Raw genomic sequence first — 14,532 nt, 5'->3', positions numbered from 1 at the left:
ACTTGAACTCCTTAACATTAAATTGCTCAGCCAGCCAATGACTGATGGCTGATGGCTTTATAACTCCTTAACATTAATCGTGATTACACACTAATTAACTTGAGTAACTATCAGCTGTGTTAGTCAATTCAAGTTGTCTGATGGCTTCGATAGTACCATAGATGCCATCCCATATTCCTTCCCTGATAGATGTCACCTGTAATATTGAAAAAGAAAGTTTTCTCATATCCTAGATCCCATAATAACTTGTCACAATAAACATGCTAGCAGATAGGAATCCATAAAACAAACTTTGAAAAGCCAATGCAGTCATTGGCACACTGAAGGTGCTAAAACCATTGTACCACCTCAACTACTCAACCACAAAAGCATGCTACAACTGTCTTCTTTTTCTGCAATGCATCAAGCAAAAACTACTGCTCACAGGGTTCAAGAACAATGCTTTCGTATTCAGAATAATTATCAGCTGTGTTGATCAATTCAAGTTGTCTGACAAACAACCAGAGGAATTCTGTGACTGTCACATTTGAATGTCTCAACCCAAGGAACATTTTTTCTGTATCAAGCTCTATTGATATATCACATTTGAATTCAGAGCTCTGCAAGTTGCAGCTCAACACATAAAGCGAGAGAACGAGCTGCTGTTTGCAGCGAGTGCGCTCCTTTATCAATGGGTTTACGATAATGTATGGAAAATTATTCAAATTTTACAAGTTTTTCTTTCTTTTGTTGTTTATTTTTACCCGCCATCGATTCTATAAGGAGTGCTTTAATGATTATATATAATCATGGGTTATGGCTTATTAATATATGTGGTTAATTAGTTTGTGTTCTTTCGTTGAATTGACAATAGTGTATAGAAAATGTTAGAAAAATAAGATTGTCATTATATTTCATAAGAAACAAGAAAAATAAATACTAACAGTCGCTTCTTAAAAATAAAAAAATAATTAAATAAAATTTAAAAGACAATATTTATACCAAAAGATAAAATTAACATTTATCCTCAAAAATCAAAGTTATCGAAATTTAAATTCAATTGATGGTTGGACCCAAATGTGAGGAGGAGGTAAATCCGTTTGCTGAGCTTTCCGTCGATAATATTTTTCCACTTTTCCATCTTTCATGTTGAAAACACCATTATCTCAAGGGCCAAGTGGCTAATAACCGGTAAAAATGAAATGATCATTTGTGAAATTTATAGAATTAGGTTGGCTTTCAGGAAAATCCAAAGCTGAAATAGCTCAAGTCTGATTATCACCCACAAACACTACATCTCCATCTATATTTTTGACCTTTTTTTCCTCTAACAATTTAGCACTTTGATCATCCAAAACCAACTTGAAAACCTTGAAACTCTTAGTAAAATAAGAGTAATCACGAGAGTCCTCAAATTCGATTTTCTTTTTAATAGAGAATAGATCTCCTTTAGATGATTCAACAAGATATGCTCAATGAACATAATCCTCTATCCTTTGATATGGCCACCTGATTGTCGTCACTTTTGGTGATTTCAAATTATAGTTAAGACTATCATTAACATAAAAAGATATTACCAAACTCTGAGTTCCAATGGCATATGTCAAATTTTTATAAAAAATAACATCAGTGAAAGTCGTCAAATTCTTATCTAGATATATCCAACTTTTTTGTGTGGGCTTGTAGAAGGCTAATCTGACTCTATTGCTGTAAATAACCACAACTACATAATTATCTAGATGCGATTAAGGATCGGTTGACAAGATAACCTTATGAACGTTAAATTGGTAACCTACTGATGTTCGATCTAATAGAAGTTTAATCTCAGGAAGATCAATTGTGATCCCATCCTTAAAAGGATTTATGAGGATTATAACCATATTGTTATCCACAGCCGCTAACCAACCATAAGAAGAACCACAAAATCTCTTAAAATGAGATTTTGATAATTCAATGTTGCAGAATTTTGTTTTGACTTGTAGGCTACATAATTGTCGAACTCTGTTGCTCATTCTTGTTGGAATCAACAACATGGGAACTAGATTAGGTGATGATTACCTTTTCAAGTCAACAAAATTATTGAAGGCTGAATGCCAATGCTTACAAACTGCACCAAATCGAACTAGATTGCTATTGGCATCTAATTTGTTAAGAACTAAAAAGAAACAGAGCGTGGGAAGATTTTCCCAATTTGCTTCAACTTTCTCCATGCTATTGCTAATGAAACAATTTGAAAAAGTAGAAAAATATTAAGGAAAACGTGAAGAAAAGAAATAGAAAAGAGTATTAGCTAACTTTATACTTGATATGTTTTACTTCTTTGTGAATTGCAAGTAATGGTAATTAAATATACAAAAATTAAGGTTTTATATTCTTGACATCCCGAATCCAATTTAAATTAGAAGTTAATTTCAAGTGTTATAATACAACTGAAAAATAAAAAGAATCAATCCAATTCAAATTAGGAATAGATATGAAGTTTTGTAATACAATAGGAAAATAAATAAATTTGAACAATTCAATTCCACCGTATTCATTGGCTGGATTAATTCAGGAGTTTGTTCAAATACCAATAATCCAGCAAATTTTATTGTACATTAATTGAAATACTGGGAAGCATATGCTGATTGAGACAAGGAAAGAACATCTTGCAGTATTCATTAGTTGGGGTTAATTCAGGACTTTTTGTTAATTCCTTATTTCTTCTAATTTTTATTTATACTTATAACTCCTATAGGAAAAAGGGTCCTTTTGTAAGGCAATAAAAAGAAATAAAAAAAAAAAATTGCCCTGGCTTGGTTTTTTTTCTTTCTCCAATTCTTGATAGGAAAACGAGACATCAACCGACTTACTCTTGTGTATACATAAAGCAAAGGTTTTGAGGACGTTAAACTCATACTAGTTATTCATGATGAAGGTTGATCCCATGACTGTTGAAGATGTCGCTGCCAATCTTGAGCCGGTTTTGAGCTTCAAAGAAGGAGGGGTCCGTGAACTCATCCAGCGACTGCAATGCTCCTCCAAACGTGGACATGGAGTCTTACCCGACAATACCCTAGTTTTGGAGAGATCATGCGAGCACCCCGCAGTTGTCAATGGAGTTTGTAATGATTGCTGTCAAACGATTGAAGAAGATGGTAATTACGGCCTGGATTTCAGCTACTTACACATGGGGTTGAGGCTTAGCCGTGGCGAAATCGATCGCTTGCGTTGCCTGGAGACTGAGAGATTGTTTTCTCAGAAAAAGCTTCACCTGGTTTTGGATATTGATAACACGTTGATTCATTCCTTTCGATCGGAAGCCTTTTCAAAACTTGGTGTCCCCAAATATGATATGCAGGAAGTTGATGGGATCTTCGTGAAGTTGAGACCCCTTGTTTCTGACTTTTTAGAGAGGGCCAGCACCATGTTTGAGATGCATCTCTACACCCTTGGCTCTCGCTCATATGCGAAGAAGATGGCTAAAATCCTTGATCCCCAAGACAAGTATTTCGATCACAGAATAATCTCTCGCGACGAGAGCCCTGGTTTGGTAAAAACGCTTGATTTAGTGTTGGGGATGGAATCTTCTATTCTCATCCTTGATGATAATGACGAAGTATGGCCAAATCATGAGCGGAATTTGATCTTGATGAAAGAGTTCTTGTTTACAGGGAAGAAAACAGACGAAAACGAGATGAATACTCCATTGAATGACATTCTTAAAGCTCTGTCTGCAATTCATACAGCCTTCTTCGATGACAATATTCAAGCCACGTTTCGTGACAGAGATGTTAGGGAGTTGGCATCATCAGTTCGTTCTACCGTGCTTAAAGGATGTAATTTATACGTGAGCAACGTCAAGTATTCTGGAATATTGCGGTTGATCGCCAAGGAATTGGGAGCCACATGCAGCAAAGAACTCAATCATTCGGTGACTCATTTGGTGTCTTGTTATAAAGGAACCGAGGATTTCAATAGGGCCGTGAGAGAGGAGAAATACTTGGTACGTCCACGATGGGTAAAGGATGCTTACTTCTTATGGAAGAGGCCAGCAGAAGAGAATTTTCCCATTAAAAAGAGCAGCAAGGCTATTTTGAAAGCAATTATAGCATGTACTGTTTTTTTTTCTTAATGAAACCAATGCTCACTTGTACATTTCTCTAGTTGCTTGAATGTGTTACCTTTAATGTTGATTTACTACTAGTTAAAGCCAAAATGTTTAGAAGCTAGGGAATAGTGCCAAGGTACGACTTGTCAGCCCAAATTATAGCCTGTCTTTGAGGCACATAAGCCCAACTGTTCCAGAAATATAACTTCTTGTTGTTTTATACCAAAATGAGATCACTAAACTTGGAAGTGGTAATACCAGCAATGCCTGCATTGAAGACTTGTTGATTAGATTCTTCAGAGTACCACAGGTTGAACACACATATCTACTGGAAATATTATATCTAATCCAAGCATCAATTATCAACTTATTAACTACATTCCTATAAAGCACTAGGATGATGATACTAAGACAGAACAATCGAAGCGAAGCTCAAGTCAGTCACACATCCATTACTTCCCATCATCCGTCACACCAGCTGATTCTGAAGTTCCTTTCCTTGTTCATAAACACTCCCCAATGAGAATGGGTGGAACTGGTGCTAAGAACAAGGTTTGGAAGTTTCTACAGCAGCAAAGTGGGTATGAACAGATCATAACAGATGATCAGAAGAATGATGGCAAGAAAGTGGAAAGGGAAATATTCATAAAAATATTATATGTTTGTTTTGCAAGAAAATCCTTTTAGGTCTGTTCCAATCTTTGTAATTAATATTGACATGTTCTCTTAAATACTTTCCTAATCAAACTTTAGAAAATGACAAATGTATCATAAAATCCAGTGACTCCATATTTAATATTTCAATAACCTTATGTTATTGAATGTCCATAGACATTACTAAACAAGCACATACAATTACCAAATATTATAAGTAATTATTTACGTAAAATAATAATGAATGTATTTTGAAGTTATTGATTTTAGTGACCAAGGTTGTGAAGGGTTCAATTTCTTCCTCAAAATCTCTCCCCTCCAGATTCAGCCTGTTCTTCCACTGGAATCCGAGAGCCACAAGAGTGACCCATCATACTCGTTTCTCCCATGGTTTCAGGCACTACAATGGGGCTTGTGACCAGATCCAAACTCGTTCACCTATTTTCAGCTTGTGGGTCTACTCCCAGTGTGTGGTTACAATCCTCACCAGTTAGCAGCCCAAACTTGTCAGCCTCCATAAGCCCTTTGTTGCCTCTTGTCAAGCTATTGAGGTCCACATGGCTTGCGGCCATTGCAGCTTCGCTAAAACATTCCGAGCCCACATATTCGAACCCCACATCTACGTCTACAATCAACAACAATACAGTGTTCAAGTCGGTTACTTCCACATCCACATGCCCAATACAGGTCTTCTTATCCTTATTTTCATACGGTTGGTCTGCCACCGATGGGTTTTGATTTCTATTTCTCCTATTAGGGCATTTAGGTAGCTTTTGGACCTTTTTCGCTCGGCATTACCTACGTTCTCTGACCCCGTTGCCTTCCCATTGTTTGAAAGTGAAGAGAGGCTTGATGTCACGGTCCTGCGGACGTTACGAATCTTGATGGAAGACGTCATGGTATCTGACAAGAGTTTTATAAATCTCATATTGATTATATATTAAAATTAAATTAAATATTTAAAAATTTATATTATTTTTAATTTGTGAGTTTTTTTATGAAGACAAAATCATAAACTTAACGGATCAAAAATAGATAATATGACGTGTATCATGACAGTAGATTTCAAAATTTTAAAAAGTCTTTATTGAAGTGGGGAAGATATCATAATCTCATAGAAAAATTATAAATCTCACATCTATTGTGTATTAGAATAAGATTAGATATATAACAATTTACCCCGTCTATAACTTGTGAGTCTCTTTTTGTAGAGACAAAACCTTTAGATCGAAACAAATAATAATTTATAGGTTGATGTATATCACGCCAGTTAGTATCAAAGTCTCAATGAATTTTTGTTGGAATGGGGAGAATGTTTTAATCTCACAAGGAAACTATAAATCTCACATTGATCATATATTAAAATGAAATTAAGAATTTAAAAATTTACATCATCTTTAATTTATTATAAATGGGTGTCGATGTGTATTAAAGTAAGATTAAGCATTTAAAAATTTACACAATTTTTAATTTTTTATAAGTTGGTGTGGATCATACAAGGAAATCATGAATCTCATATAAATTAGATTCAAATTATTTTAAATCTGTTATACATTGATGTGGATCATGACACTTAAGACATTAGCTTCTCTTTTCTTTCCTGTGTCACTTACATTGCCAGGAATGTGAGCAACTTTCCCCTTAAAGCAATTTCCCACGGTCAATAAACTCCCAGTAAATGGTTTGTTAGTGGCTGTTACCATTAGATAACTTAATACTGCATAATTGTTGAACTAGGGATAGATTCTCTTCCTATAGTTTAGAGTCAAGAAAAGTATATAGCCTTATACCATCTCTTTGGGACCGAACACTTGTACCACTCAAACTCAGATCAATCAAACCTCAACTTTTCTTTCAAATTCGCATTGTTGCCCTTAATCTGGGTTTGTTCTTCCCTCATCCCTCATTTTCCTGCAACGTGTCCTACACCCCATGTGATCGCATGCCACGTGTCTCCTGTTCCGCAATCTATGCAACTCCTCGGTACGTAATGCGTCCTTGCCCACGAGCAAAGTAGGTACGTGTCAATAAAGTAAAATAAACAAACCCAGACTGGGTGTTGTTGAAGGTGAGTAGAAGGTATAGGTTCTTCACACGTGGGCCAATGACAATGGCGTTTTAGATGGTGGACTCTCAACCACTAATCTATTCCGATAATTGTCAGCCACAAGTTTGAAAAATGTAAACAACACTCAAAATCTTTTCTTTGCTTTCTGTCAATCCACATTTCTCTTTCATTGCAACTTGCTTACTAAAAATTAAAATTAAAAAAAAAAATGAAATGAAAAGGCTGCAAATACCACAGCCGCCTTTGTTTTCTGACAGCTGAAAAAGAAAAAAATAAAACGAGAAATCGATGCTCTTAGGCTTAGCTTCTTAATCCAACTAGAACCCGTCAGAGCTTCTTAATCCAACTAGAACCCGTCAGAGTTTTCAATCATTTCTGTCTGTTTTCTGCATCTAGACTGCTTTGTTTTTGTGATTCAGGAACTGGGTTGTCTTCATTTGCTCAGCTAGCTCCCTACAAGGTTTGGTTCCATTAAATTTCTTCTTCTTTTTCTTTTGTTGGCTGTTATGTTTCTAACTATGTTAGTAATAAGTTTGATGGGGAAAAAAGAATTTTTTTTGGAAGGGGAAAGATGTGAAATCTTTTATAGCGTATGTAATCTACAAAAGAACTTTGGTTAACCTTTGTTGGAACTTTTTAAGTTTATTTAATTAAAAATAAGAACTTTGGTTTTTCTTGAAAATTCTTTTAGAGGGTATGTGTTCAAATAAGGACTTTAGTTCATCTTTGTTGGAAAATTGTGAACTTTTTCAAGAGTTATGTGTTATAAGGATTTTCAGTTCTGCTTTGTTGGAAAATTTTGAACTTTTTAGGGAGTATGTATCAAAAAATAAGGGCTTGAGTTCATCTTAATCATTTTTTGTTATTTTTTATTCACTATTTTGTTTGGCTGGTGCCAAAAAAAAGGTAGGAAAAGTGTGATTATATAATTAAGCTTATATATTTTTTTATTTTCAGTGAAATATTTTATTGTGGATAGTTTCAAAGCTGATGTTAAACTGAGAAAATTGAACTTTTGGTCTAGTTGAAGTAAGTTGTGCAGGCTTTAAAAAACAATTTGTTTCTAAGTTGAAAATGTTGAAGGATTTACTTATTTAGCAATAATTAAGGCTCCCGTTTTACTAGGATATAGTGTTCTAGTAGGTGAAATGAGTCTTCAAATTGTTATTAATATATTTCTGGGAGTAGGGGTTGATTTTTTATTTTGAGTTTAGCTCATAGAGCACCTACTTATAGATGGATCACTCATTTTTTCATTTTAGAATATACTGATTAGAGAGTTCAGGGAAAGGAACTAAACGATGAAATTTAAGACATTTTCTGACTTTCTTTTCTGGATTTCTCTTTGTTTTCTACCGCTTTGTAACATCTTGTTCTTTTGTTCAGATCAAAGCACAGCACATGGACTGGTGTTTTGGTAATGGTATTGAGGATCTTGTTGTCCCCATGGATCAAGAATTAGCAGATAGGCTTCCTTCACCTGAAAGTTGGTCAAAATGGGGATACTATGCTCCAGGAAATTTTGAGTCATCTAACAAATGCTTCGTTGTGGATGAAAACTTGACTTGTGAAGAACTAAAGTTCAATGGTAGATTTTGCAATGGCACTGAATTCGAAACATCAGCTGATGCTAAGGATCCATCTAGCTTTCCAAGTGTATGTGGAGGATTGTCAGAGGAGTCTCTCAATCAGGCTCCACTTTCATATCCCCAGCCAGATTACGAGCTTGATGATTTTGGCAGATTCCAGCAGATGGATGACATATTCTTGTACGAGCGTAACTTCTGGGATTAAGATACTTGGTTTTTTGCCTGTAGGAAATTAAGTAGTTTTGAGAATGCTTTAGGCTGTAATGTCAAATAACAGCATTCTCAGACATCCCATGGAAATTGAAGGGTTCAAAAGTATTGGTCAATTGTTCTATAAGAACTATTTGTTCATCATAGAAATTGGTAGCCGCCATCATCAGTGGTTATAACAAAGATATGAGATTCTCTCTTCTAGGTGATCTTGAGGGATCACTTGTGGTGGTGTTGCCTGTTTTCTTTGATGTGGACCTCTTTTATGCTACTTTTGTACATTAAAGTGTTTTATAACATAATTTAGCCATTCAGTATTCCATGGGATGATAAAATTTGCCCTGTCATTTTGATGTTTAACCTTTCAGCTGAAATGGTAGTATTTTCTTGTTCTAGTCTTCACTTCTTCTGGTTTCTACATGTTGCAGGAGTTCCTTACTGGAAGATCTGCTTGGGAGTGAAGATCTTCAGAAATCAGTTTGCTTTTCTCCTGAAGATCAATGTGGGAGAGTGCCAGCTGATTATCTTCTGACAGATGTAAGTTTGGATTCTCAAACTATTTCAAAAAATGAACATGGTATGGGAAGCGCTAAGTATCTCAAAACTCATGCATTTTCCCCATCGATGACTTTGGAGAAAGAAATACCTGCTTTACGTTTTAAACCACTCAAGTCAGGGCTCAAGAATAGCCCATCTGTAAAGGTGAGATTTTCCACCTGTCGCTTTATTGGGTAAGGAAACATGTCTTTAACACTAGCATGCTGCCAAATTTGTATTAGAGTACTTGGCTCTCCAGCTCAAGTTTTGGAACCATTCCTGCATGATGCACATGTCATGTATGATCATTTCTATTTACATTCTTGCAAGTATGCATTTTTTACTAGGGGCATTTTTCAGACAACTATTTTTGCAAAAGTTATGCTTAAGTTAGTGACATGAAGACATAGGGTGGAAGATTGCCCTGCCTCTATACGGATCATGCATAGAGAAAGAGTATTAGCATTTAAAATTTGGGGAAAGCAACAAAGGGAAGGGTGAAAGGAAATATCTGAAATGGAAAAATATACTGTGAATATAAGATTATTAATTTTTCTGTAACTGTTGAATGAACAATATTTCCTTTTCTCCATTCCTTTTTTGATAAAGTGAATGGAGGCACTTTTTTGCTTTTAGGATGGCTTGTGTCTTATGTTTTAACAGCTTTTACAAACTTTACTGCTGTTCACCATTCTAGAGATGACAAGGAAATGATATATATTTACTTTTTATTCTAATATAGATTGAGAAGCACCATGTTATGATTTCAACTCTCAACCAATTTTTTAAGAGCCAATCTGAAGCTGAATATTTTCTGGAAAAATATATGTATTTCCAATAGTATTTGCAAATATTCTAAATGGAGAGCTGTCCTTGTTTCGTTTACTGAGCTGGTGCCTTCAAACTGACGCAGAAAGAATAAGTTCCAGAAATTCTTCACAAGTGATGAAACTTCTTTTGTAGCCTACAAATCTCTGCTACGAAGTCCTGTTCCGGCCACCCACTTAGCAAATATATGGCATAAAAACCAGACCAGTTCAAAGCCTTGCCAAATTTATCACCATAGGAGACTCTTCAGTTGCCAATCATTCTTTAAAGAATCCTTCATAAGAATCAGTTACGTAAGCATTCTATCATTACTTTTTGGTGCAGGCATTAGTGCTTCAAACTTGCTAACTTTTCTTATTGGTGATAATTAGAATATTACCTGTGTGCAACACACGGGACCTCTTTGCACCCCCTCTCTTTGCTAATTTGCTTCAACATCTTTTTCTCTTTCTCTCTATTTGCCCTTCACGCGGTTAACTCTGACCCCTTTGCACCCCTCTCTTTCTCTCTCTTTGCTTCAGCATTTTTTCCCTTTCACTCTCTCTGCCCTCCACGTGGTTAACTCTGGAAGCCCACTGGGGCTTCCTTTTAAGTATGTTATAGATGTTAACCCCATTGATGGTAGCATTCATTCTCCAGGATGCAGAAAGCCTAAAGATGTAACAGTCATATCTAAAGGAAGCTCTTGTCAATTGCTAGTGTCATTTTTACTGACTTTCAAACTTTTTAGTCTTAGCTTTAAGAATTTCTTACCTTCAGCTGTCACTAGGAACAGAACTGGGGACATATTTCTCAGTGAGCTTGTTTCTGACAACAGTAGCATATATTTATCTAAGTCTTTTGTTCCTACAACCTCTTTTCTTTTATATTATTGTAGATGTTTCAGCCATTTTTATACAAAGCAGTCCTAGGCCACAAAAGGTGGACTCATTATCTGCTAAACATTATTAGGTTCATTTTTGTAATTCAAGAAGACTGCATACAACCCAACTGCTCATTATCAGATTGTTGTATTCCTTCATCATGGGATATACTTTCTAAGCTCAATGTTGGTTTTTGATTCTTTGTTTTTGGAAGTGCTTTTGTCAATTAAAGTCTCAAAAGGAATCCCATGCAGCTTTGAAAAATCAGTGGAAATGCTTGGCTTCTAAGCTCATCCGAGCCTATCTGCCATACATACATTGCATCAGCCTATGCTTATATTTAAAAATTTAATGTAGCTTCTGAGGTTATAAGATTAACTAATCAATGTAATTTTTGTATAGGCACCACTTGCCAAAATCTTGGTCCCTCCTGAACGGAACAGTGAAACTGGATTTGTATCTGAGGGAATATCACTTGAAGAATCTGTTTTGCAGGAGCTTGAAACGGTGACAGTTCAGGTGAACAACTAAATAAATATGTACATTGTGTCATCAGTGAATAGCATAAGAGCATTTGCTTACTGAAATTCTGTATTTCAATTTGTTCAGTTGTCTAATAAGACTCGAATTTGCTTTCGAGATGCATTCTACCGTCTTGCCAAGAACTCAAAACAGAATCCTGTAGTAATAAACCAACATGGAAACGTCTGTGTGAGAACTCATGCGCCGATGTGGATAGTCTCTGAGGAGAAAATGAGGTTAAAGTTTACTACAATTTGCAGCATTTTTACTCTATGTATTTTTCTTATATTTGAATCACTTCTATTGTTTTCTAGTTTCTTTCCTACAAATTAAAGCAAAATGCTTGGGAGCAAGGTAATAAAGTGCCAAAGATACTTCTTTTAAGGCCAAAGTAGCCTGCCTTTGGGGCACTTTCATCCAGAAAATTGCATTGTCTGCAGAAAATCTGTTTCCAGAAACAGCTCTTATAATTTTCTTTATGGTTTTCGTAACATCTGAAGAGTCTGATACCAGAAACAATCTAGAAGTTCAGACTGCTTTCTATTTAGAGAAAATATCTTGTAGCCTTTTCTTGTAAACTACATGAATCTGTTTTAGATTTATGTTACACATTCAAATGTGTAACTGTGCCATGTCCTTGTCCATGTTTTAATCTTTCTTGATCAGAAGATAATTTTGATATCCAGGTCTGGAAGAAAAGAAACAACCGAATCAGAGACCAACTCCATTGATCGAGCTATTGCTAACCTCACCTTCAATAATATGGAAACTAATGTTCGAGATTTTCCTATTGCCACACCAGCCAAGTCTAAGCAACATGCCATCAGAGTGACAGGACAGAAAAACAATAGCTCAAATCAATCCGGGATCCATTATTTCCCACGATCTTCTGTTGCCTCAACCGATGCTGAGGTTCCTTTCCTTGTTCATAAACGCTCCCAAATGAGAATGGCTGGACATGAATAGGCCTCAAGGAACTGATTCTGAGAACAAGGGTGTAGAAGTTCTTATAGCATCAAAATCGGTACGAACAGATAACAGGATTGCTGGAAATCACTGGTTAGAAGAATGATGATGGTAAGGGGAAGTGGGAAAAGGAAAGATAGATAAAGTTATTTATGTTTGTTAAGCAAAGAAGATTCTTTTAGGTGTGTTCCAATCTTTGAATGTATATAATAGCAGTTCAAAGCACTGGTGGCTTTGTACCCTCCACTTGATACAATACTGTTTATGTTCAGCTCAGTTTTGATTAGCATTTCATAGACATTGATTCAAATTTCCAGCTGACACGTTCATCTGCATTCTTCCTTTGCCATGCAAATCTCTTTGATGCAATTGTCATGCTAGGTTTTGCAAAAGTAGAACCATACATAAGTAATATGGTTCAATAATTATTAAAATAATCACGTAATAATTAAAGTGTTCAAGGATCGAGTTTCTTGTTTAGGTTTACGAGTCTGATCATATTGGTTAAATTATTATATATTTTTATTTAATTTTAAGTCTAAAATATAGTTAAAAAATATAATTTTATTACTATAAAAATATTTTTATTTATTTTATAATAAAATAATAACTAAATGGATAAGTCAAGTCGATTGTGAACTTGACTTTTAAAAAGGAAAGCCCGATAAGGGCGACAGGATTGTATAACCCTACTTGTGTTGTGGAGTTAGTGCATAAAAATAATAAATTTACAAAATAATTATTTTTTTATTAATATAAAAAAAAATTCTTTTTCTCATTTCTCACATTTGACTTTAAAAATTAATTTAAATTTTGTGAACCGATTAAATATTATTCCAGTGCTTTTAAAAATATTTTTAATAGCAACTTGATGGGAAGTCAAATTTCATATAAGTGCATTCCACAATATTTTTGATAGGAGTATCTTTTTATTATTATTATTATTATTATTATTAGAAAATTATTCAAGATAATCTTAAAAAAAAAGAAAATTATTCAAGATAACAAGAAATTAAGAAAAAAAGGGAAATATAATTCAATTAAAAAGAAATAAATTAGGGAATTATTTAATTATTGAAAAAAAAATCATTGTCACAAAAAATTAATATTTTAATATACAATTGAATATGTACAAAGTCAAATATCTAAGCCATGGTCTTAGTCGTTGATTAAGTTGACCATCTTACTCTTATTAATTAAACAAAAAGTCTTTGACACGATGGACGGCTGTAATTGTCCCAAACAAGGAATTCCAGTTTAAGGAAACATCAAGCAAGTAATTCAGAATTTTTATCATATAGATACTTCCAAGCACGTTGGACAGTACAAAACTGATTACTATTTGTTTAAATTTTTATCTTCCAATTAAATTAACAATTAATTTAAGTATTAAGAATTTTGATATAAAAAGTTTCATTTCGGAATAGTTCGTTTTTGTGTAAAAAAAAAATATCAATCGTATTCGCGCATTTGATTCAGTAGTCGATACGAAATTTTCTTTTATTTTGTTTTTTTTTTTATCTTTTTGATGTTAGGGTCACTCAAACAACTTTTATGAATATCAAAATTTTATATATACCATAAACAAAAAGAAAAATTACGAATGAAAAATTATCAACATAAATCAAACGATTGAACTTTTAAATCTTACAAACGGATTCGAATAATCAACACTTGTATATATTAAATTATAAATAATTAAAATAACTAAATTTCAGTATTGAAGTGTTTCGTATTTACATTTTAGTTTCCTTTTTCTATAAATAAAATATATGTTCCATCGTTGTAACTTGGGCTAGCTAGCGATATAGGATCGATTTAGGTAGAGATATATGGTTCCAACTATAAAGGGTTCCATTCACTTAACTAAATAACTTTCTCTAGAAAATATTTGGGGTCGCTTGCATAGCTTTACAGTAAGTATACGTAATCAATTATAATTCTAATTAAATAATTTATATAATTATTTAACAGTATATCACGAATTTTATGATAACTGAAAACCTGCTCAAATGGTTGCGAAAACATCTTAAACAAATCAACTAATAAAAAGCTATATTTAGTTAACTAAACTAATAAGTCAGTAGTAATATGTTATTTAAATGTAAAAAAAAAAAAAAAAAAGGAAAACAGTCATAAGAACACATCAACGTGCATGCCATAAACTACCTCATATTTATATGCCTGCAACAACACCATAGAGCCTTGCCTAGCCATAGCTGCCTG

General features: G+C 34.2%; 2 protein-coding genes across 4 annotated transcripts; both read left to right on the top strand.

The window, feature by feature from the left end:
• The first annotated feature begins 2,897 nt into the window (after positions 1 to 2,897).
• On the top strand, positions 2,898 to 4,104 carry LOC18587090 (RNA polymerase II C-terminal domain phosphatase-like 4). The gene has a single exon (XM_018128873.2). It carries the CDS (start codon positions 2,906 to 2,908, stop codon positions 4,091 to 4,093), a length of 1,188 nt encoding a protein of 395 aa, XP_017984362.2. The 5' UTR covers positions 2,898 to 2,905; the 3' UTR covers positions 4,094 to 4,104.
• Positions 4,105 to 6,946: 2,842 nt separating this feature from the next.
• LOC18587089 (protein LNK3) lies at positions 6,947 to 12,616 on the top strand. 3 transcript variants are annotated; one of them, XM_007010763.3, is made up of 6 exons: positions 6,965 to 7,251; positions 8,178 to 8,560; positions 9,019 to 9,292; positions 11,221 to 11,337; positions 11,428 to 11,576; positions 12,027 to 12,616. In XM_007010763.3, the coding sequence occupies exons 2-6, from the start codon at positions 8,193 to 8,195 to the stop codon at positions 12,304 to 12,306; spliced, it is 1,188 nt and encodes a 395-aa protein (XP_007010825.3). In that variant the 5' UTR covers positions 6,965 to 7,251; positions 8,178 to 8,192; the 3' UTR covers positions 12,307 to 12,616. The 3 variants fall into 3 exon arrangements, with proteins under 3 accessions (XP_017984906.2, XP_007010825.3, XP_017984908.2); XM_018129419.2 differs by having other exon boundaries at positions 6,966 to 7,251; positions 9,019 to 9,127; XM_018129417.2 differs by lacking the exons at positions 11,221 to 11,337; positions 11,428 to 11,576; positions 12,027 to 12,616 and adding an exon at positions 10,041 to 11,214 and having other exon boundaries at positions 6,947 to 7,251; positions 9,019 to 9,321.
• The last annotated feature ends 1,916 nt before the right edge of the window (positions 12,617 to 14,532 follow it).

This window comes from Theobroma cacao, chromosome 10, assembly GCF_053813885.1.
Source record: "Theobroma cacao isolate CCN51 chromosome 10, ASM5381388v1, whole genome shotgun sequence".
In the NCBI taxonomy this organism is placed as follows: Eukaryota; Viridiplantae; Streptophyta; class Magnoliopsida; order Malvales; family Malvaceae; genus Theobroma; species Theobroma cacao.
The sequence above is the reverse complement of the archived record's forward strand: the minus strand, read 5'-3'. Positions and strand labels throughout refer to the sequence as shown.

Bases quoted from the DNA above. Each gene is read 5' to 3' on its own strand.
- LOC18587090 (XM_018128873.2), top strand. From the start codon at position 2,906: ATGACTGTTGAAGATGTCGCTGCCAATCTTGAGCCGGTTTTGAGCTTC.
- LOC18587089 (XM_007010763.3), top strand. From the start codon at position 8,193: ATGGACTGGTGTTTTGGTAATGGTATTGAGGATCTTGTTGTCCCCATG. The intron at 8,561-9,018 runs GTACGAGCGTAA...TACATGTTGCAG, and splicing joins CAGATGGATGACATATTCTT to GAGTTCCTTACTGGAAGATC. The intron at 9,293-11,220 runs GTGAGATTTTCC...ATTTTTGTATAG, and splicing joins AGAATAGCCCATCTGTAAAG to GCACCACTTGCCAAAATCTT.